Source organism: Thalassophryne amazonica, chromosome 19 (genome assembly GCF_902500255.1).
Source record: "Thalassophryne amazonica chromosome 19, fThaAma1.1, whole genome shotgun sequence".
Taxonomy (NCBI): domain Eukaryota; kingdom Metazoa; phylum Chordata; class Actinopteri; order Batrachoidiformes; family Batrachoididae; genus Thalassophryne; species Thalassophryne amazonica.
This window is the reverse complement of record NC_047121.1, coordinates 34,594,627-34,618,201: the sequence shown is the minus strand read 5'-3', so window position 1 is coordinate 34,618,201 and position 23,575 is coordinate 34,594,627. Positions and strand designations below refer to the sequence as shown.

At 41.7% G+C, this 23,575-nt stretch overlaps 1 protein-coding gene across 1 annotated transcript in view; it reads left to right on the top strand.

The window, feature by feature from the left end:
• Positions 1 to 6,241: 6,241 nt before the first annotated feature.
• LOC117531886 (afadin) overlaps positions 6,242 to 23,575 on the top strand; it is a 31,474-nt gene continuing 14,140 nt past the window's right edge. Inside the window, 11 exon segments of the mRNA XM_034195078.1 lie at positions 6,242 to 6,246; positions 12,547 to 12,617; positions 15,303 to 15,409; positions 15,516 to 15,622; positions 15,721 to 15,788; positions 15,972 to 16,013; positions 16,158 to 16,363; positions 18,450 to 18,593; positions 21,642 to 21,738; positions 21,844 to 22,115; positions 22,244 to 22,387. Coding sequence (XP_034050969.1) covers positions 6,242 to 6,246; positions 12,547 to 12,617; positions 15,303 to 15,409; positions 15,516 to 15,622; positions 15,721 to 15,788; positions 15,972 to 16,013; positions 16,158 to 16,363; positions 18,450 to 18,593; positions 21,642 to 21,738; positions 21,844 to 22,115; positions 22,244 to 22,387 — 1,263 coding nt within the window.

The window sequence follows — 23,575 nt, the reverse complement described above, 5'->3', positions numbered from 1 at the left end:
GACCTACATCCAGGACTCATTAGCTGCCGGGTTGATCCGGAACTCCACCTCCCCGATGGGTGCAGGTTTCTTTTTTGTGGGTAAGAAGGCTGGCGGACTCCGTCCATGCATCGATTACAGAGGGCTGAACGGAATAACGGTTCGCAATCGATACCCGTTGCCCCTGTTGGATTCGGTGTTCACGCCCCTGCATGGAGCCCAAATATTCACCAAACTCGATCTTAGGAATGCGTACCACCTGGTTCGGATCCGGAAGGGAGACGAGTGGAAGACGGCATTTAACACCCCGTTAGGTCACTTTGAGTACCTGGTCATGCCGTTCGGCCTCACCAATGCGCCCGTGACGTTCCAGGCCTTGGTTAATGACGTCTTGCGGGACTTCCTGCATCGGTTTGTCTTCGTATATCTAGACGATATACTCATCTTTTCCCCAGATCCTGAGACCCATGTTAAGCATGTACATCAGGTCCTGCAGCGGTTGTTGGAGAACCGGCTGTTTGTGAATCTCCTCCAACTCCATCACCCCTGATCCGGCCAAGGTTGCGGCGGTGAGAGACTGGCCCCAACCAACAAACCGTAGGAAACTGCAACAGTTCCTCGGTTTTGCAAATTTTTACCGGAGGTTCATCAAGGGCTATAGTCAGGTAGTTAGCCCCCTGACAGCCCTGACCTCCACTAAGGTCCCCTTCACCTGGTCAGATCGGTGCGAAGCCGCGTTTAGGGAGTTGAAACGCCGGTTCTCGACTGCACCAGTTCTGGTGCAGCCCGATCCAAAACTCCAGTTTATAGTTGAAGTGGACGCCTCTGACTCAGGGATAGGAGCCGTGCTATCCCAGAGCGGGGAGTCTGACAAGGTTCTCCACCCATGTGCCTACTTTTCCTGCAGGTTGACCCCGGCTGAAAGGAACTATGACATCGGCAATCGGGAACTTCTAGTGGTGAAAGAGGCTCTGGAGGAGTGGAGACACCTGTTGGAGGGAGCTTCGGTACCATTTACGGTTTTCACGGACCATCGGAACCTGGAGTACATTCGGACCGCCAAGCGTCTGAACCCCAGGCAAGCCCGCTGGTCACTGTTCTTCGGGCGTTTTGACTTTCAGATCACATATCGCCCCGGGACAAAGAACCAACGATCTGACGCCCTGTCCCGGGTGCACGAGGAGGAAGTCAAGACCGAGCTGTCAGACCCAACGGAAACCATCATCCCCGAGTCCACTGTCGTGGCCACCCTCTCCTGGGACGTGGAGAAGACCGTCCGGGAGGCCCTGACACGGAACCCGGACCCAGGGACTGGTCCAAAGAACAAGTTGTATGTCCCACCAGAGGCGAGGGCTGCAGTCCTAGACTTCTGTCACAGTTCCAAGCTCTCCTGCCATCCAGGGGTGCGAAGAACCGTGGCAGTGGTCCGGCAGCGCTTCTGGTGGGCGTCTCTGGAAGCCAACGTCCGGGAATACGTCCAGGCCTGCACCACCTGCGCCAGGGGCAAAGCCGACCACCATAAGGCCCAAGGCCTCCTCCAGCCTTTGCCTCTGGTCTCACGTCGGCCTGGACTTCGTCACGGGCCTCCCGCCGTCCCAGGGCATGACCACCATCCTCATGATAGTGGACCGCTTCTCCAAGGCGGCCCACTTTGTGGCCCTCCCGATGGCCCAGGAGACTGCAGACCTCCTGGTCCACCACGTTGTGCGTCTGCATGGGATTCCATCGGACATCATCTCGGATCGTGGTCCTCAGTTTTCCTCTCAGGTCTGGAGGAGTTTCTGCAGGGAACTGGGGGCCACCGTAAGTCTCTCGTCCAGGTACCATCCCCAGACGAACGGACAGGCAGAGCGGGCGAACCAGGATTTGGAGCAGGCCCTCCGCTGCGTGACCTCCGCGCACATGACGGCCTGGAGCAACCATCTGGCCTGGATCGAGTACGCTCACAATAGCCAAGTATCATCTGCTACCGGCCTCTCCCCGTTTGAGGTGTGTTTGGGGTACCAGCCCCCATTGTTCCCGCTAGTGGAGGGAGAGGTCAGGGTGCCCTCGGTCCAGGCCCATCTGAGGAGGTGCCGTCGGGTGTGGCGTACCGCCCGCTCTGCCCTGCTCAAAGCCCGGACAAGGGCCAAGGCCCATGCAGACTGCCGGCGTGCCCCGGCCCCTACATATCAGCCCGGGCAGGCAGTTTGGCTATCCACAAAGGACATCCCCCTGCAAGTGGAATCCCAAAAGCTCAAGGACAGGTTCATAGGACCTTTCACCATCCTCAAAGTCCTCAGTCCGGCCGCAGTGAAGCTGGCAGCTTCAGCTTCACTGCGGTCAAGACAGAAAACTTAAAGCAATATGTCTCAAAAATCGAATATGCACAACAAAACAAATGAGGAACGAATGGGAGGAAACTGGAGTCAATGTCTGTGACCGAACTGTAAGAAACCGCCTAAAGGAAATGGGATTTACATACAGAAAAGCTAAACAAAAGCCATCATTAACACCTAAACAGAAAAAAACAAGGTTACAATGGGCTAAGGAAAAGCAATCGTGGACTGTGGATGACTGGATGAAAGTCATATTCAGTGATGAATCTCGAATCTGCATTGGGCAAGGTGATGATGCTAGAACTTTTGTTTGGTGCCGTTCCAATGAGATTTATAAAGATGACTGCCTGAAGAGAACATGTAAATTTCCACAGTCATTGATGATATGGGGCTGCATGTCGGGTAAAGGCACTGGGGAGATGGCTGTCATTACATCATCAATAAATGCACATGTCTACGTTGATATTTTGGACACTTTTCTTATCCCATCAATTGAAAGGATGTTTGGGGATGATGAAATCATTTTTCAAGATGATAATGCATCTTGCCATAGAGCAAAAACTGTGAAAACATTCCTTGCAAAAAGACACATAGGGTCAATGTCATGGCCTGCAAATAGTCCGGATCTTAATCCAATTGAAAATCTTTGGTGGAAGTTGAAGAAAATGGTCCATGACAAGGCTCCAACCTGCAAAGCTGATCTGGCAACAGCAATCAGAGAAAGTTGGAGCCAGATTGATGAAGAGTAGGGTTAGGGTTTGTCAATCATTAAGTCCATGCCTCAGAGACTGCAAGCTGTTATAAAAGCCAGAGGTGGTGCAACAAAATACTAGTGATGTGTTGGAGCGTTCTTTTGTTTTTCATGATTCCATAATTTTTTCCTCAAAATTGAGTGATTCCATATTTTTTTCCCTGTGCTTGGTCTAAAAAAGTAACCGTTACTGACTGCCACAATTTTTTTTTTCCTGATTTCTTATAGTGTTTCTTAAAGCCAGAAAGTTGCCATTTGAAATGACTTTAGTTTTGTGTCATGTCTGTGATCTGCTTTTTTTCTACAAAATTAAACAACTGAATGAACATCCTCCGAGGCCGGTGATTCCATAATTTTTGCCAGGGGTTGTATATGCAGGAAGCATTACCGGGAACAGGGTATGATGGTCACTAGTTAGTGAACTGAAGCCGTACTATAGTTTCAGTTTGACCTCTTTGACTAAATGGGAGTTGCTCTGCTGACCCCTGTCTCTCTGATCTGGACTCTGCACATATCCTCTCTGGTTAAAAAGGCTAACTCTCTGTGGCATGAAAGTAGCAGCCTTGCAGACAGGAAGGCACTGGGGAGGGTTATGAGGTCAGCAGAGAAAATTATTAGGCCAGGCTGCCAACCATTGGTGAAATGGCAGAACAGCAATGCTTGACCAGGGCAAGAGGGATAATCAGGGACACTTCACATCCCTTTAACAAACTGTTTTCCCTCCTGCCCTCAGGTAGATGGTACCGTAGCCTAAGCTGCAAAACACACAGATTCAGAGACACCTTTTACCCAACCGCCATAAGATAGTTAGATACAAATCAATAGAAAGATCTGTGCAATATAGAATGTAGGACATAGAATACACAGTAGCATTTGGTAGCAACTTTATCCGTGTAGCCCTACATATGTGCAATATCCCGTGTCCTTTATTTATTTATTGAATGTTGTGTATACACAGATATAGAGACAATTATTAATAGGGTTTGTTTATTTACCCTATTTATCACTGTCACACACTTTGGACTGCTATTCTGTGCTTTTATCTAGTCGTGCAGTGCATCGATACTTCGTTCTGTGACAGCATCTGTGATGTTTTTTACTGAATGACAATAAAAACAAGTTTTGGAAAGGTTATTCATCGTTAATGTGTGGGAAAATAAAATGAACATTGATTTTTTTTTTTTTTTTTAAATCACCGTGTTGCTCTATAACTGATCAGGGGCCTGTACTACGAAGCGGGGTTAACTTACTCAGATGTAACCCAGGGTCAACCTCTTAAACCGGGGTTGACAAAACCTGGTTTTCTCAAGTGGTGTTAATCGGTACTACGACACTGCATAAGATGTTGATTTGTTGAACCTGTGTTAACCTAAGTGGAGTTTGTGCGCATTCACATAAAAGGGGCAGGTTGCAGCACACGTCACCATTTTTCAATGATGGCGCGGTCACCTTACTTTACCGAAGAAGAATGCACGATTATTATGCGGCGCTACCAGGAATTTAAATTAATGTTAAGGGGGAAATCGAACACATCGTCTGCCAATAAAGCAAGACAGGCTTGTTGGCAACGTATTGCTGATTGGGTAAATGCGTACGTACAATTCAATTGTTCCCCAAATCTGTTACAGATGATTAACCTGTGGAATGTTTAATATGTGTAAAAAAATGACCTTCTTTCATTAATTACACCCAGATGCAACACGATTCAGAGAATCTATATCTTTCATAGAGAATATCGTCCGGGGATGTCAGTGGATTCTGGTGGTCTTTAAAAACCCTCGCCCTGCAAAGAGAGCCCCTCACAATTTGTGCCCCAATATCAAACTGATCATCCAGGTAGGCCGGCATTGTCTTCGGAGTGATTTAAGGTGGATGGACAGTACTTATAAAGGGAGTGGTTAAGCGAAAACCTCAAGCTAACCGAGAACATAACCTGCTCGGAGCAGGTTTGGCGCACAGCATAAATTGCCATGGCAGCATACCTCGATCAAAACCTATCCACCTTTCGTAGTACGGGTTAACTGGGAAGTTACTCCACACGTCATCAACTTACTCCTGAAGTTACCCTGATAAGCCAGTAACCCCGCTTCGTAGTACAGGCCCCAGGACAGGACTTTTATCTGATGTGTTTGTTGTTTATTGTTTTCCTCTGTTTTTCAGCTGGGAGGTGACTTTGTTTTGGATGAACATGGGAGGGTGCTGTTCTCTCACTGCTGTCAGAGCCCCTTAGACCGACCGTCGGTGGACCAGATTTTATCTGCACTATGAGGGTTAAACAGTGTCATGTAACATGAAGATTAAAGGACAAACAAACTGCTAATATAAACTTTAAAAATAAGTTCATGTTAAAGTATGTAGTAAAACATGGCTTTGAACTAAATGCTTACATAAAAATGACAAAAACACTATAGTGATTTTCAGAAATGTTTGTTTTAATTTAATAAACAATCACATTTATTTCTAATAAAATATCACGTTACATCTCATGACTGCATTACTTTCATGTCACAGTTCATTTCCCGAATTAAGTTTTTTCAAAAAAGTTGCAGGATCTGTCTATCTATCTATCTATCTATCTATCTATCTATCTATCTATCTATCTATCTATCTATCTATCTATCTATCTATCTATCTATCTATCTATCTATCTATCTATCTATCTATCTATCTATCTATCTATCTATCTATCTATCTATCTATCTATCTATCTATCTATCTATCTATCTATCTATCTATCTATCTATAAATTTAGCACCTAGAAAATGACCTGAAAATGACATGGAGCCCTCTCTTTTAGCAGGTGTAAAGCACGGCACAGTGCAATGCAAGTGTCACTGGTAGCTTCCACCCGATGAAGATACGGTTTTCACACCAAATGCCCACATTGTACAAATGTTGAGGAGAGTTGTGCTTGTTTGTGCCGGTGTCACCGACCGAACGGTCCCCTCTAAAAATTGGTCCGCCCTGCCTTCACTGTGCCTTCACTGCACATGCATCTGAGTCTCTGAGTCTGACTTTTACCCAAAGCGATCATAGGGAAGAATGTGATTATTAACCAACAGATGACAAAGTAAAACCTCTTAAATCATTCTAAAGTCAGTTTGAAGCAGAAACAAGGCCGTTTTAAGCAGAAACAAGGCCGTTTTAAACAGAAACAAGGCAATAATCGGCGAATCGCTGCTGACGCTCCGAAATGAGGTAGGCCCAGCAGCAGCATGTTAGACTCAGACGTGCTGCTGTGGCGCTCTGATCGGTCCCCCGTCTTTTATTATGAAATAATGCTCAATTTATGTGGACATGACTGTTGTACAAAAGCTTCAGATATCTGTCGCTAAGACAGATGATGGCTGGAGTGCAGTTTTAAGCAGAAACGAGGTGATAATCCGTGAATTGCTGCTGACGCTCAGAAATGGCGCATGTGCAGTGAAGGTAGGGTGGATTGATTTTTAGGGTGAGGACCATTTGGTCGGCGACACCAGCATGAACATGTTGGACAAAGGGCTGGTGGACTGCTATCATGTGGAAGTAGAAAAGGAGTGGGCCACAAACCACCAATCACCACAAGGTCCAGCATAGTGTACTTATGGTATTTAAAGGACACCACATTCAGATGTGCCTTACATAAGCCGGTTTACAACGTACGTAGAACCTTAGGAAGTGTATAAACAAAAGGAATAATTGGTTCCTGGATTTGGGTTTCAGGTCTAGTCAGGTCTGATCATAGACCAGCACATGCCCCCTGACCGGACAAGAGCCAATTATTCTCCATTCTTTAGTGCTGACATTGGTATAAATATGTACCTACTTTAAAGGCAAATTTAACAAATTTAACATAAACTCACACCCGCATCAATTAGAAATCATCTTAAATCTACGAGTAGCAACTTTACAAGTGTCAAAGCAACAGCAACAGGGCAGCAAATGCAACATACACTCTTGCTTTCACATGGACTATTATTCATGCATAGTGCAAAAGGCAGAGCAACTAAATGTGTTTTTTACCACATATAGCAGATCAGGGAAGGAAAGGTGGGGACAGATGGCAAGAAACGTGTGAGAAAAGATGACAAACTGTGATCTCTGAGAAGCAAGAAAATAATCTTGGTTCATGCTCAGCAGGTGCAGGAGAAATGTGACTGATGCTTTGGTCTATAATGTGCCCGTCTCATGTTTTTATACTGTTTTCTGTCATAAGACAAACTGAAGGCATATGAAGGATTAATTATTTTAGAGGATTTGCAAGCTTTGATGAGCTGGAACATTTCAAGATTCTCTTCACATATGCACAGTTTACACCAAATATACCCTCAGTGTTACACATGAAGTCAGCATAAATTACTGGAAAACTGATTTATTGCACAGTTATTGGTTTGGATTGCATTCATTTCTTGATGAAAAGATGTTGTCAGGCTTTAACGGTGTTAACGAGATTAGTGCACAGAGACGCAGCCAAGGCGTTAGAGTGTGAAACCACCAAAAATAAAATAAAATAAAATAAAATTAATCTTGGCAACCTGACACCTAAAGAACTCCAATTTTCATCAAGTAAATTATGCTTATACTTTCATATAAAAGATGTTATCACATTTCATAGATCTTAAGGTAATAAAAAATAAAAATCTGAGAAAAATTTGAAGTACACATTTTAGAGAACAATCATTGAGGTATCGTGTGCGGAGGAGGTTATATTTATGTTTGTTTATTACATCTTTTATTTACAGTTATATTCAGAAGTTTACATACACACCCTGGCCATGAACGTCATGTGACCACTTGCCGCCATTTTTTTTTGCAGGAACCAGCATTTTTGAGTAGAAGTTGGTATCCACTCTTTTTGGATGGAATAAACTCTCCTGAATCTTGGAAAAATGGATATCAAGCTCAAATTTAAAATTTCTCATTGGAAAACTGTACTTAGAAATGTATCCCTCAATAGGCAAAATTTCATAGTATTTCAGTGTTTCAGCCTTTTGCTAATGATGTTGTCCAGCATGTGCAGTGTGATCTTTAATTCTTATTTTGGTCTAATTTGTCTTTTGGTCTACTGATCATTTTACGTGTTGGTCATGATTTAAAAACATAACCTGGAAATCAGAATACATGCACCGTTTGTTAGTAGTTTGTTCCTCATAAGCATTATTCCACGACCACTGTTAAGTTACAAACATCAGTTATAACTTCTTAATGAAATGGGATAGAACATGTAGAAGTGACAAATTAAGATGTTCATTGTGTTCACTCAACATTTTAAGAGTAATATGATTTTTGTTCTGCTGTTATTCAGGAAGATACATAGAAATGTTGAACGCTTTACTTAAAATTTGTTGTTTATCTACCGTGTACGTTTCTTGTCCATTTAGAAGCTAAAAATAAAAATGTTAGCTTGGTATCCTATTTTTCCATGAACTGGACCATTTGAACAAGTTACATAAAAACAAAAATCCCACCCCTGCCACATTTTTCCATGTAATGTGGAGTTGCGTCAGGAAGGGCATCCAGCGTAAAACCTGTGCCAATTCAACATGCAGATCCACCTTGGATTTGCTGTGGCGACTCCGAGTGCAAACAAGGGAGCAGCCGAAGGGACTTACATAAAAACAATACTGATATACTTCTACTCATAAATGCAGGTTAACCTTTTATAAAGCCACTTCTGGGGCTTTTAATGATGTCTTTGAACTATTCTTTTGAACGGGTGTAATAACTGTACAGCATACACAAGCGCGCAATTTAGAACTAGAAATTGGGGGGGACAAAGCCCATAGGCTGGGGGTCTGGGGGCCGCTTTAGGCCCCCAGAAGCCAACGGTTTCTAGATAAGCTCAGATGCATTCTGAGCATCCCGAACAGTAATTTTAATGTTTTGAGAAGACCATAAAGTGGACACCATTTGACTTATGCAATTTGAAACTGTGGATATAAGTACTTTATTCTGAGAGTAGCCAGCATTGATTTTATTAACATTCTGGTGTAAATAAGGTATCACCACATGTGTAGAACTCAAAAAGAATGATAGGTTGAATTCTCATTAAAAAAACAACTGCAATGTGGTAAAATGTATTCATAAATATGAAAGAACAGGCTCTTAATAATTATTAACTATCGCATACTGTATTTTTTTTCTCAAGATTTGTTTTTGTATAAGTTTGAAAAAACAACAGATCATAAGTTTAGGATAAATTACTTATCATGAGGCCTGTTATGGTTAGGATTAGGGTTTAACACTAAAAATAGTGAGCTAAACTTGACCACATCATGTAGATGTGAAGCATTTCATGATGGTATCATGAAAAACAACATGAGGCTGGGCTGGTAGTAATGGTGGAAGCGGTGATGCTCCCAGCCAGATGTGACCTGCTGCACGTACGAGTGTGAAAATATAAACAGTATTAAAACGATGTATTTGAATCAGTCATGAAACAGAAAGAAGGTTTTATACTCAGTGTCCTACATAAATGTTTCTCTCTCTTTTACACCACTGTATAATTGAGGGGGTTGTTTTGTTGAAACTTTTGTTCCATTGTAGGTTTACCCAGAAAGCTTGAGAGCGGCCAACAAAAGCTGCCCCACATACACATGGGAGGACACATAACCACACATTGTGCTGAAAATCACTGGTATGCATGGGAAATGTGATTCCTTCAAGCGTAAATATTTGGGCCGTGATAAAAACTGGGATGATAATCCATCATACCGAATTTTGGAAGAGTGTAAAAAAAATGTTTTTGCGTCCCTCGCTATGCACTATATGATACTGCATGATTAAAATGTCAAAAGTAGTTTAGCAGAACTATTTTAGCAACAAACAGGAATAAAAAATATTTTTCCTACTGGAAATAGTGTGATAACAGAAATAGTCATTCAAATTATAAGGGACTGATGGATGATTTGGGACATTTTTTTTCTTTGCCTCACATAATGAAGATTTATTGTGTTAAATTAGGGCGGGGGGACAGGGGGAGGGGGTCTGATGGTGGACTTGGATGTGGGGTAGAATTAGACTGTCATGTTTAAAAGCTCATGCATGGCGTAAAGTGTTTATTACAAAGGGAGACTGCAGATAAGGAGCTTCAGCATCCAGGACAAATAACAACTTTTCTCTGACAGGATTTTTCATCTTTTCCTGGAAAAAAACAACAACAATCAGAAATTAAAAAATGCCAGAGGAGGCAGAAAGAGGGAAATTATCTGAAGCCATCAGACAGTGGAACAATAACAGACTGGACTTGTTTGAAATAAGCCAACCAGATGAGGTGAGTTGCTGTAATCTCATTTATCTTATCTCACCTTATTTATATTTGGTAGTTTGCATCATGTTTTTAATTTGGTGTTTGCATTTTGACTTGTCTTGTATGCTGTTTTCATTTTATTGATATGTTTAATTTTTTACTATGGAGAGTGTTATGATTTACTGAAGATGGGAACCCAAAATTGCAGACAGCGAAGAGACAGGAGGTGTGTCCAAAAACCCAGGTGGTTTATTATATAAAGCAAGTGCACAAAAATGTCCAAACAGTTCACAAGGCCAACAAGCATAAAATGTAACTGCAAAAATAAGGAGGTGGCAAAACACCGACTATGCAGGAAACCGCAAACTCCAAGACAAGAGGGAATAGCTGGGATCAACAAAATACTCACACAATGATGGCAGCAAACAGATAGAATGAACCAACAATAGACAGAGAGCAGAGAGTGCTTAAATACTAAACAAACTAATGAACGACAGGTGCAACAATAAGGGAGCCGGAAAAACAAATGTTTGTGATAAAAAGAACACAAGGTGACTGAAAACTAGACATCTGAAGGTGAAATAGAAATAAAACAACACACAACATAAAACAATAACAAAACATAACTGAAGAAGAAAAGAAATCACCAAATGTATCTGCCAATCCAGATCTGGATCACCTCCAAAATCCAGTGGAGTCTTCCATACCCTAATATTTATCTGTGGTGCAAATTTGGTCTGTGAAGTAATGCTGGACTCCGAAAAATGATGCCCACCTCTTCCACCATTCGGAAGATTCAGACGGCTTTCAGTGGCTTTTCAGTCATGTGACTATCCGAGAAATTGTGGAAGAGCTGGGCATGTCACAGCATGTCCTGTGAGACTTCAACACGGAGGTGCTTTTGTTCCGCCGTCAGCTTCGTGCCAAAGCCATCGGCATGAATTTCGTTGCAACTCTTTTCATGGCCAAATCTTCTGTCACAGTGGAATGTGCCAAAAAAGTGCTGATGTCCACCTCTTCCGCAATTTCTCGGACAGTCACACGACGGTCTCACATCACCACAGTGTTCACTTTGTAAATGATCTGGTCATTTCAGCATGTTGATGGCCGACCGGAGCGCGGCTTGCTCTCCACCATTGTGTGGACGTCTTTAAACCGGTTGTACCGCTCCTTAATCTGTGTGATGCCCAGAGGATCGTCACCGAAAGCCTTCTGAATCTTCCAAATGGTTTCCACCTGGCTGTCGCCCAGTTTCTGGCAAAATTTGATGCAGTCGCGCTGCTCCAGTCATTCCGCCATTTTCCTTGCAAAGAAAATCCGACGAGAGACTACACCCATCCTCACACAAAGGCTGCTTACCAGCAAATGACGCAATCGACAGGTGTGAAAAAATTCATGCATGCGCACGAAGGTTCAAGGTTTGCTCATGCAAGCACACGTGATTCAAATCCATCAGGTTTTTGCAAAAAAATATAAAGGTCGGATACTTTTCTAACAGACCCCGTATGTGTATGTGTGTATGTATGTATGTATGTATGTGTATATGTATATATACATTCTTTATTTTTAATGGTATAAGGGGAGGGTGCTTATAAGCTTTGCTTCTGCCTTCACCCTTTCGGCCACACGGGTTCTTCGTACATTGTTTCTTTTATGTTTTTTTATTGCCTTTGTTTTTGCTCAGCTGTGTGCCGGATAAATAAATAAATTCAATTCAATTCAATTCAATTATTGGTGCTAGAATGAATCAAAAAACAAGAAATACCAATGTGAAATACAAATACAAAACACCTTATAGGTATGATAAAAGTATGACTATTTTTGTTTCCCAACAGAACCTCACATTTCATGGTGTGATGCGCTTTTATTTTGAAGATCATGCAGGAGAAAATGTTGCCACTTTCTGTTTTGCACGGATCAGTGGTTTCCACCGATCCATTTTGTAGAGATCAGTGGTTTCTGCCATAGGTAGGACGCCCCTTCCAAGATGGCGGCCAATGCGGTTTCTGCCACCCGTCTTCCATGTTTTGGCCCGACGCGTCGTTCCTATTGGACAACGCAAAGGTACGTCACAGCTCAGCAGGTCGGAAGTTGGATTGGCTTGAACTTTGACTCCGTCAGCCTGCTGACAAGCAGCAATGCGCGCTCCCGTTAGATGCGTCGGTTTAGCTCGGCTTTTGACGCGACGCATCTGACGCATCTAAAACGCAACGCGTTTCATTGAAAATAATGCTTTTTAGACCGAGTTTTGACGCATTTGACGGATTCAGTGTGAAAGGCAGACCAGATATGAAAATGCTGACGTCTTCTTGTTCCCTCTATGAGATCCACACCAGTCAGGGTAAGCACTCAATTAGCTATGAACTAATCTAGGTAGTGACTGACTTTAAATACGTGTCTGTAATCTGTACAGATATTGCACTTTTTAAAAATAATATTTCACTATTATATTTTGTTGCTTTATCATTTCTTATTTGGAGAGGGTTCAGAGTTGCATAAGGTTAATTATATTAGCTCAAAAGTAAGTCATGCATAGGGCCTGAGGTATTGGTGCTTACCCCAGATTCCATAGTATGAAGTGGATGAGAGTCCAAACTCCCCCTGGATGGGAAGCCATTTTATTTCCAGTTACTTCCCAAGCCAAGGACGGTATCTCTTTACAACTAGGGAAACTGGGGCGTGTGAAGTGTTTTGTCGAAGGACACAGGGAGGGAAGGTAACTGAGAATTGAACCCAAGTCTACATATTAATAGCCCAATTCCTATGAGTTACCTGCTCAACAAGCCCATGTAAGCACCTGAGGTATAATCCCTCTAGAATGTTCTTGGTTTAACTTGGGATCTTCTCCCAGCTGAATGTACTTGGAACATCTAGAAAGTTGGTCTGCAGGAAGCATCTTAATCAGATGCTCTGGCCACCACAGCTTGCTCTTTTCTATGACATCAATTCAATTCAATTTATTTTCATTTATATAGCACCAAATCACAACAAAGCTACCTCAAGGCGCCTCACATGAGTAAGTCTAACCTTACCAACCCCCCCGAGCAAGCACACAGGAGACAAGTGGTAAGGAAAAACTCCGTCTGATCATAATGAGGAAGAAACCTCAAACAGACCAGACGCAGTGGGGTGACCCACTGTTTAGGCCATTCTAACAGTTGCAAGGTTTTTACAGATTGTACAAGAATTTCTTTACAATCAGAAGAAACAGAAGAGCAACAAAAACAGAGTCCTTAATTGAAACCAAAGTTGAGTCCATCTTGGGTCTCTAATACATAGACGCCCATGTCCAGCACTGCTTGGTTGCAGGGTACGACCTCCTGTCAGTGGTGCAACAGGCATGGCATTGCAAGGGCAGTCTGGTGTTTTGGGGTGTAGAGACACGAACTACAGTTCTTCTTGAAGCTCCTAGCAAATGTTAGAATTCACCTCTTCTCTAAGCTTGAGTCCATCTATTCTGTGAAGAGTGTAATGAGACTGATGCACATCAATTAAGTTTGGTAAACTACATCTCCAGATTCCATAGAGTGAGGCAGATGACTCCCTCTGGACAGGACATCAGTCCAACACAGGTTAACTCCTCAACCAAAGGCTGGTATCCATTTTTACAGCTGGGTGGACAGACACATTAAGTGTCTTGTCAAAGGACACAGACAGGTAGTATAACCGAGATGTCAACCCTAGTCTACATATTGCCAGACGGACTCCTTCTCAACTGAGCTACCTGCCCAACACGCACCAACAAAATTCTCATATATTTAAACTCCTTTTTTAAGGGGGCTGTACTTGCTCTCATCCCAGAGAGAGCCAAATAAAAAGCAACTTGTTGTTTTTGTACTTACACATGGACTAAAGCATTTAGAACCTTTTCCACACAATTTGATAAATGAGGGCTCAGTACTTTGAGTCCAAAAAATCCAGATACAAAATGTAGTTACAAATATATACAACAAGAAAATATACAACAGTATTTACATGACAAGACGATAAACCCCGAACCCCCCCCAGTTCAAGTATTCTCAACAGAAACTGTTGGGGATGTAAAGCTACATACAGTAGTGTTCAGAATAATAGTAGTGCTATGTCACTAAAAAGATTAATGCAGGTTTTGACTGTATTTCTTATTGTGACATGGGAAACAAGGTACCAGTAGATTCAGTAGATTCTCACAAATCCAACAAGGCCAAGCATGCATGTGCAGAAGAGGTTACAATTTCCCAAAGAACACACCAACTGGCCTAAAGAGAAATGGAGGAATATTTTGTGGACTGATGAGAGTAAAACTGTTCTTTTTTAATCCAAGGGCCGCAGACAGTTTGTGAGACAACCCCCAAACTCTGAATTCAAGCCACAGTTCACATTGAAGACAGTGAAGCATGGTGGTGCAAGCATCATGATATGGGCATGTTTCTCCTACTATGGTGTTGGGCCTATATATCGCATACCAGGTATCATGGATCAGTTTGGATATGTCAAAATACTTGAAGAGGAAATGTTGCCTTATGCTGAAGAGGACATGCCCTTGAAATGGGTGTTTCAACAAGACAATGACCCCAAGCACACTAGTAAACATGCAAAATCTTGGTTCCAAACCAACAAAATTAATGCCTCGCAGATGTGAAGAAATCATGAAAAACTGTGGTTATACAACTAAATACTAGTTTAGTGATTCACAGGATTGCTAACAAAGCAGTTTGAACATAATAGTTTTGAATTTGTGGCGTCAACAGCAGATGCTACTATTATTGTGAACACCCCCTTTTCTACTTTTTTTTTAATAATAGCCCAATTTCATAGCCTTAAGAGTGTGCATATCATGAATGCTTGGTCTTTTTGGATTTGTGAGAATCTACTGAATCTACTGGTACCTTGTTTCCCATGTAACAATAAGAAATATACTCAAAACCTGGATTAATCTTTATAGTCACATAGCACTACTATTATTCTGAACACTACTGTATGTTCTATCTTCCTCAGTTGAGTCAACTATGTTTTAATCCTTTTTTTGCTTTACACACGGCACAAGAACGCAAACTGGATCTGAATGAAAGACCTTTGGTTGTTCAGTTAAACTGGAAGGCCAGCAGTAGAGAAGGACGCTTTGTGCTCAGGAAAGACGAGGAGGTTCTGGAGGTACGCCTCAACCATCTACTCACCTCATTACATCACAAAGCTAAATCATCACCTACATCAGGTTGTGTGTCTTTAACATAATCTCATATAATTATGTGTGATAAAGGAAAAGTGCAACAAGAAAAAGGAAAAAGACAGAGTAATTGCAAACTTCAAAAGGACCTTTTCACAGAATGACAAGAATAAAATGAAAGTTTCGAGGGATGAGGACGGGTAAAAAGGTTTTTTTTTTTTTTTAATTATGATAAGTTTTTGTTTTCTGGAAAATATTGAATGTTCAGGATAATATCTAATTTTCCAAAAAGTTCCAGGTCAACTGACAAACAAGCGTCTAAACTGGAGATGAAAGAAGGCAGAGAAAACACAAAACAACAGTTTGGTGAGTAACGGGAAAATAAACTGATAAATTTGTTCATTCTACTTCCTTATATCCAACACAAATATGAGGAAATCAATGAGTAAGGACTCTGTTACATAACATAACCATATCTTCATTGTTGCATTAATTTTGTGTTTTTATTTTTATTATTTGACTTGCATTATATTTGACTATATTGAACAGATCAGCCTGAGTTACCCATTGGGATTAAATTCACTGAGAACTGTGAGTATATTTTTAAAAAAAAAAGCTTCTTTCAGTGTTTTTCCTCTGCATTTAATAGTTATTAATTGTCCGCTGTCTTGTTTTGTTTTGTGTTTTTTCTCACTATGTCGGTGTGCCGCCTGCTGGTGCATTTGAACATTTCAGTGGAAGAAGCCTTCCTGTCTGCAGTCATAAATTACACCAACAGCTCCACAGTTCATTTTAAGCTGTCACCTGCATACGTCCTCTATGCTGCGGCGCGCTTCACTCTGCAAGGCCGCTCCCGACAAGCCTCACCGCCGTCAGAGCACACGCACACAGTGACATCGCTCACAGACAAAGTGGTGGCCATGACCGCAAAGGTCATCAAGGCAAGACACAGCTTTTACCATTCTATGAAATCAAGGCTAAGTTCTGAAGCAAACTTGAAATATCACCTACATTAACAGCATAAATTACTACAAAACTGTAACAAAAATTGTATTGTGTCTTATTGTTGGACAAGAGGTCGTGTTGTTTAAAAAATACATAAATAAAACAATTTTACTTTACGTAGTATACAGTAGTGGTCAGAATAATAGTAGTGCTATGTGACTAAAAAGAATAATCCAGGTTTTGACTATATTTCTTATTGTTACATGGGAAACAAGGTACCAGTAGATTCAGTAGATTCTCACAAATCCAACAAGACCAAGCATTCATGATATGCACACTCTTAAGGCTATGAAATTGGACTATTAGTAAAAAAATAAGTAGAAAAGGGGGTGTTCACAATAATAGTAGTGTGGCATTCAGTCAGTGAGTTCGTCAATTTTGTGGAACAAACAGGTGTGAATCAGGTGTCCCCTATGTAAGGATGAAGCCAGCACCTGTTGAATATGCTTTTCTCTTTGAAAGCCTGAGGAAAATGGGACGATCAAGACATTATTCAGAAGAACAGCGTAGTTTAATTAAAAAGTTGATTGGAGAGGGGAAAACTTATATGCAGGTGCAAAAAATTATAGGCTGTTCATCTACAATGATCTCCAATGCTTTAAAATGGACAAAAAAAAAAAACAGAGACGCGTAGAAGAAAACGGAAAACAACCATCAAAATGGATAGAAGAATAACCAGAATGGCAAAGGCTCACCCATTGATCAGCTCCAGGATGATCAAAGACAGTCTGGAGTTACCTGTACGTGCTGTGACAGAAGATGCCTGTGTGAAGCTAATTTATTTGCAAGAATCCCCCGCAAAGTCCGTCTGTTAAATAAAAGACATGTGCAGAAGAGGTTACAATTTGCCAAAGAACACATCAACTGGCCTAAAGAGAAATGGAGGAATATTTTGTGGACTGATGAGAGTAAAATTGTTCTTTTTGGGTCCAAGGGCCGCAGACAGTTTGTGAGACGACCCCCAAACTCTGAATTCAAGCCACAGTTCACAGTGAAGACAGTGAAGCATGGTGGTGCAAGCATCATGATATGGGCATGTTTCTCCTACTATGGTGTTGGGCCTATATATCACATACCAGGTATCATGGATCAGTTTGGATATGTCAAAATACTTGAAGAGGCCATGTTGCCTTATGCTGAAGAGGACATGTCCTTGAAATGGGTGTTTCAACAAGACAATGACCCCAAGCACACTAGTAAACGAGCAAAATCTTGGTTCCAAACCAACAAAATTAATGCCTCGCAGATGTGAAGAAATCAAGAAAAACTGTGGTTATACAACTAAATACTAGTTTAGTGATTCACAGGATTACTAAATAAGCAGTTTGAACATAATAGTTTTGAGTTTGTAGCGTCAACACCTGATGCTACTATTATTGTGAACACCCCCTTTTCTACTTTTTTTACTAATAGCCCAATTTCATAGCCTTAAGAGTGTGCATATCATGAATGCTTGGTCTTGTTGGATTAGTGAGAATCTACTGAATCTACTGGTACCTTGTTTCCCATGTAACAATAAGAAATATACTCAAAACCTGGATTAATCTTTTTAGTCACATATCACTACTATTATTCTGAACACTACTGTACAACAGAGATGTGCAATTCAAAATTGTATCGCCTCTCAATAATGACAGTACCTCTGTCTCGATACATAGTATTTGTCATGAACAATAAAAAAAGAAAAATGGTTAAGAAAGCTTATATAGACAAAACAGGCCCCAAAGTAGAAAGGTCTTTGGAGTTTTTATGTATTTCACAAAAATTAATCCCTAACACAAAGCTTTTTAGTCCTAATCCCAAACCTTTTAAATAAAGTAATTTGGAAAGATGCTGCAACCCTGAGATAAGTTTAGAGCCTTCTTCAGACAGAAGCACACAGCGACTTTCCAGAAGTGGCTATCAGATCAAATAGTTAAAATAATAATAATGATAGTTTGCTTGGTTCACACTGTGCAGAGGAAATATACCTGTGATTGTTGAAACTTTGTGGCCTGTATTTTTGCTGTGTTTGCTATGTAGAGGCAGCAGGTTGTTGCCGTTGCTCTCGCCTTGTGGATGGCGAACTCCTCTGAGCTGCTAAATTTCCTAAAAAATGACAAAGATCTCAGTCCACTCACACAGCAAAGTCAGACCGATCTGCTTCACCTGGTGCACAAAGCTTACAGATAAGATATGAGTTACTGCACCTCAATTTTTAAATAACCCTCAGAGAATAATCACAATTTATAAAGAAAGTAATTCAGTAACTAATTGTAGTGAGTAAAAAAACTGCTTTAACAAGAGTAAAGTTTCAATGAGAAGATTTAGTTGCCACATTAGATTATACAGAACTTTTTTGATCCTTGGGAAGAAGCAGCATTGTATAGCAGTACACAGAGTAAGAAGCACACAGAGTATCAAAAGTGAAAGTCAAAAAGGATAGCCCACTTATATATACAGTGTATGTATATATATATATATATATATATATATAGACACACACAGACACACTCATACATAGTGAGTTTCTGCTGATACAGAGCCCCAGTCAAATACTTGTATTTTCCTAGATATTGCATTTGCACAGAAGCATGTTAAAAAAAAAAAAAAAAAAATCAATGCATTGTGCATGCTTGACAAGTTAACAGCTCTGATCTGCATTAAGAAATTGTAGGAGTTAACTAGGACATTCCGCGTAATACTGGCTGAATATTTTAGTTGTTGAAAATATATTCATTATTGTTATTATTATTATTATTAGTAGTAATAGTATTAGTAGCAGCAGTATGTGCAAAATGTTGTAAAAATGTATTCAAAAGTGGATCTTTATTCCCTAATGCCGCGCTCACACCGGACGCCACGTGACGCCACAAATTCACGTCCCTCGCCTGGTGATGGACGTGCCACCATCGCCCGGTGTGTCGCTCTGCTTGGACGGAAACCTTCGCTGCAAAAATTCACCCCAATGCGTCATCAAATAGGAGGAGCTTCCATTCTGCTCGCAGTCAAGTCAACATGGTGGACCTTGATCACACGGAGCAAGTTGCTGTGCTCTATTTGTTGTGGAAAGCTGACAAATGTCACCAGCGACGCCGACCCTGGGTTCACAACATCCTCATGAGACGTTCCCAATTCGGGGAGTTTCATCATTTGCTACAGGAGCTGCGTCTGGATGATGGCCGCTTTAAGCGGTACTTCCGCCTCTCTGGGACCCAGTTTGAGGACCTCCTGTCCCTTTCACGTGCACACATGTGAACAAAGAAAAAAAAAACTGGCTGCTGCTGCAGTTCCTCGCTCTCCCCTCAAACTCTGTCATAATTGTGTTAAATAAAGGGCAAAAGGGACATAAGTCCTGCTCACAGGCTGATTGCCAGAGACAGGATATGTCCACATCAAGTATAAACTCCAGACATCTCCACATCACTACATATCTAGTGCCTGATTGGTCATCGTGGCACGACAAGATGAAAAAGTTCCGATTTTTCAACTTGGGGAAGAGGACGATGCGATGCAATGTGATATTGTGCCACAAATGCGCCAGTCACTCAAAATCACTTTATTCGTGTCGCTTTATTTGCGGCCATCGCGTCGCATTGTGTGGCTTTGTCTTTTGTGGCGCCACAACGTGTCCTTTCATAGGGATTACATGGCAACCTCTCGCTGCCGTCACTCACGTGGCGTCCGGTGTCAATGCGGCATAAGGGGTTTGGGGGCTGTTCTCACCCTTTGCCCTGCTGTCTATGCCCATGTCAAAGATGGTCACATTCTGTGAGCAGGAATAAAACCCACACTAATAAACGTATTTACTTATGTGTAAAGTGCTATGGTGAGAAGTTTCCATCATGTGCCATCCAAGAAAAAAACACATGGTGCATATTTGAAGAAAAGGACAATGAAATAAATGTTTTTTTTTTTAGTTTTCACCCTGGGGGCACTGCCGATTATTTATTGCATTGACACTGCGCTCAAAAACAGCAAAGACACTGCTTTTAAAATTACTGCTCGCATGAAGCGCTTTGAAACAGCTTTATTGTGATTTGGCACTATATAAAATTAAATTAATGGAAATTAATTAAAATCTTTGTACTATGTGCTGAATGCTGAGCTGCATGTGCCTGCTCACTCCAACACTAAACATGTGAGATGAAGTAAGGGGGAAACGTGCACAGACTGAGAGAATTAGGATTCATTTATCCTAAATCAGTCAATCAGAAATATGCTTCTGCAGCCCCAGGAACATCACTGAAACACGTTGATTTTGACAAGATTTGGGGAGGTGATGGTCTAGTGGTTAAGCATTGGGCTTGAGAACAGACAATCCTCAGTTCAAACCCCAGACTGACTGGAAAATCACTAAGGGCCCTTGGGCAAAGTCCTTAATCCCAGAGTTCCCGGTGTGTAGTGAGCGGCTTGCATGGCAGCACCCTGACATCGGTGTGTGAGTGTGTTTGTGTGAATGTGAGGTATAATTGTAAAGCGCTTGGAGTGTCTGATGCAGATGGAAAAGTGCTATATAAATGTAGACCATTTATAAAAATGGAAGAAATTTAACTTGAAATATGGGGCAATATATGGGCGTGGAGCACTAGTCCAATAGCACCATTTCACCTGCTAATGTCAAGCAGACAAGCGCTACTATTGAGCCCCGACTATGGAAATGAAACATTTTAGTTGAGGTTTAAAGGTGCCCACAGTGTCATTCCATAGACTCCCAGTAAGATTGCTACCACACTGAAGAAGACCAAACATATACATGTTCATGTGTTTGTATTGCGAACAAAGGTGGATCTGTTGTAAGACACCTGACCATCATGTGAAGGGTCACCGATTCAATCCTGGCTGGGAGCACTGGAAATTTTCCATCACATTCAAGATGTATAAACAACGCTTTCAACATATATGAGTGTTACTTGAATAACACCTACACCAACATTCCTGGGAGTCTACAGAACTTTCAAACATCACCATCCCTAAAAATGATGTGATGACACAGAAATGTTTAGCAACAATGTTACAGGAGTCTACACATTTACAGTGTGGCCATGTAAAATTGATGCGAATGTAGTGGGAATATTGTAATTTTTGAAAACCAATTCTTGGAAGTGTATGAAGATATAATACAAGAATATAGTTGCAGTTTAAAAAAAAATCAGAATAGAATCATATTTAGTGTAAAGGTCCAACGTAACTTTAATGTGATCTATAATGCAGAATATGTGTTTCTATTGTCTAAGTTGTCTGAAACAGTGCCTACAGAAAGAGCTGAGAAAGAACCTGCCCACTTTTTTGATTGATTTGGGGCAAGACGGTACACCACCTGCTGGCACGGGTAAAAAAGTTACACTTTTAGTTTACTACACCATAAAATTTAGGACACATTTAGTAGATGTGATGTTGATACACGATGCAGTCTTTCTCAAACACTGTGTTGCAGAGATGGTGTTGAACACCTTGATGAACACCATGTCGATGTTCCGCCGCTGTCGAGTCAATCCCGCGCTCACTATCCAGCTTTATTCTCAACTCTTCCATTTCATCAACGCCTGGCTCTTTAACCAGCTGATGAGCACAAAGGTCAACTGTCCAGGTTTGTGTTCCCGCTACAGGGGAGCAGCTCTTCGCCAGCGGGTCACTCCGATCAGAGCCTGGGCGGAGAGGCAGGGCCTAGAGCTGGCTGCTGACTGTCACCTAGGACACATCATCCAGGTCTGTGCCTGCAGTTTCAAGCACGATTTCATCAATTCACATTTTTACAGTACAGCAAATCTGAACTTGATTTTGCTTTTGAGCTTTTTATTTTGAGCCACTGTTTTAAAATAGTCGGCTGTTTCTAGGCAACAACCCTCCTGACCATGAATAAGTACTTAATACGAGATGCAAAGGACATCCAGGACACCTGTTTTAAGCTGAACTAGCTGCAGCTGCAAACGTTACTAACCAACTACGTCTGTGCAGCCGACGAACCCCACATCCCCCCCGTGAGTACTCCAGTAATATCCTTCTACTTATTCTAGGCTTCTGGTGCTTTCTGGGACAAATGAGCGAAGAATTTTTTTTTTTATGTCAAGAGGAATAGCCTGCAGAAAATGGAGACAGAATACAGAGTAGGTGCAGAATTCATAGTAGCTCCCCTGCCCGCCAACATACTAAAATCAGCACAGCTTGGACCGGCACTGACTGTCATGAGCTGGTGCCGCGCATTCCTGCATCCGTTACAATACGGAGCCACCTTGGGTCCAAGGATAACAACCACCCAGGCAGATAATCAGTCCATACCCCAACTCTCAAAAGTAACCATCTACCTTTCTCGGTCAGGTGAAATGTGGCCGTCCCCTTCGCCTTGTCGTCAGCACTGAGGCACCTGTGTGCTGGATGATACCCACAGAAATATACCACATGGCCAAAATGTTGAAGCTGATGTTCCCTCACCATGCAAGTGATACTCATCATATGAGTCTCCCGAAGTCTCGTCTCATTTGACAACACGGGATCACAAGGAGCCTCCAAAAAGAGCTAGACCTAGTACCAAAGACATCCAGTTGTCACTGTTGGAAAGGTTCTTGTGCTTTATTATTTTTCATTATCATCATGATGGGAGTTTTCTTTGAATTGATATTATGTATGCTGAATATATATTGTGCTAACTTTACATTTAAGTGTGACCACTTAATGCTGAGGGTTTTTCATGTGAAAAGACAAAAGACAGCTCTCCTCAGGGAATAAGATAAGAGAAGGCCACTCTCCCCCATTTGAGAAAAATATGTTTGTCTTGGCGCTTCTTGGGTTAGATAACTCTGGCAGCAGAAATGGACATGTGGGGAGGGTTATGACTGTGTAATTGTTGCTAAGATACCCCCCCATGTTATATGCTGTATATATTCTGAGGTTTTGCTAATGTGCTTCAGTGATGGCACTGCCACGGTAATAAAGACTTCAAATTGAAGCAAGAGGTCTGTCTTCCTCTTCCTCTGCCGTGAGTCAGGGTGGTTATTATTATTATATTATTATTTTTCTGACAGTCGCCTTCAGTCACTGGTGGTGACTGAATGTCTTTGGTACGAGGCTTAACACTTAGTGCTTTAAAATCCATCAATCTATTGTTTATGGTACTTTTTGATAACTAGATGTTTTTGGTATTGTTGACCAAAGTGGGAGGTGGACGTTTG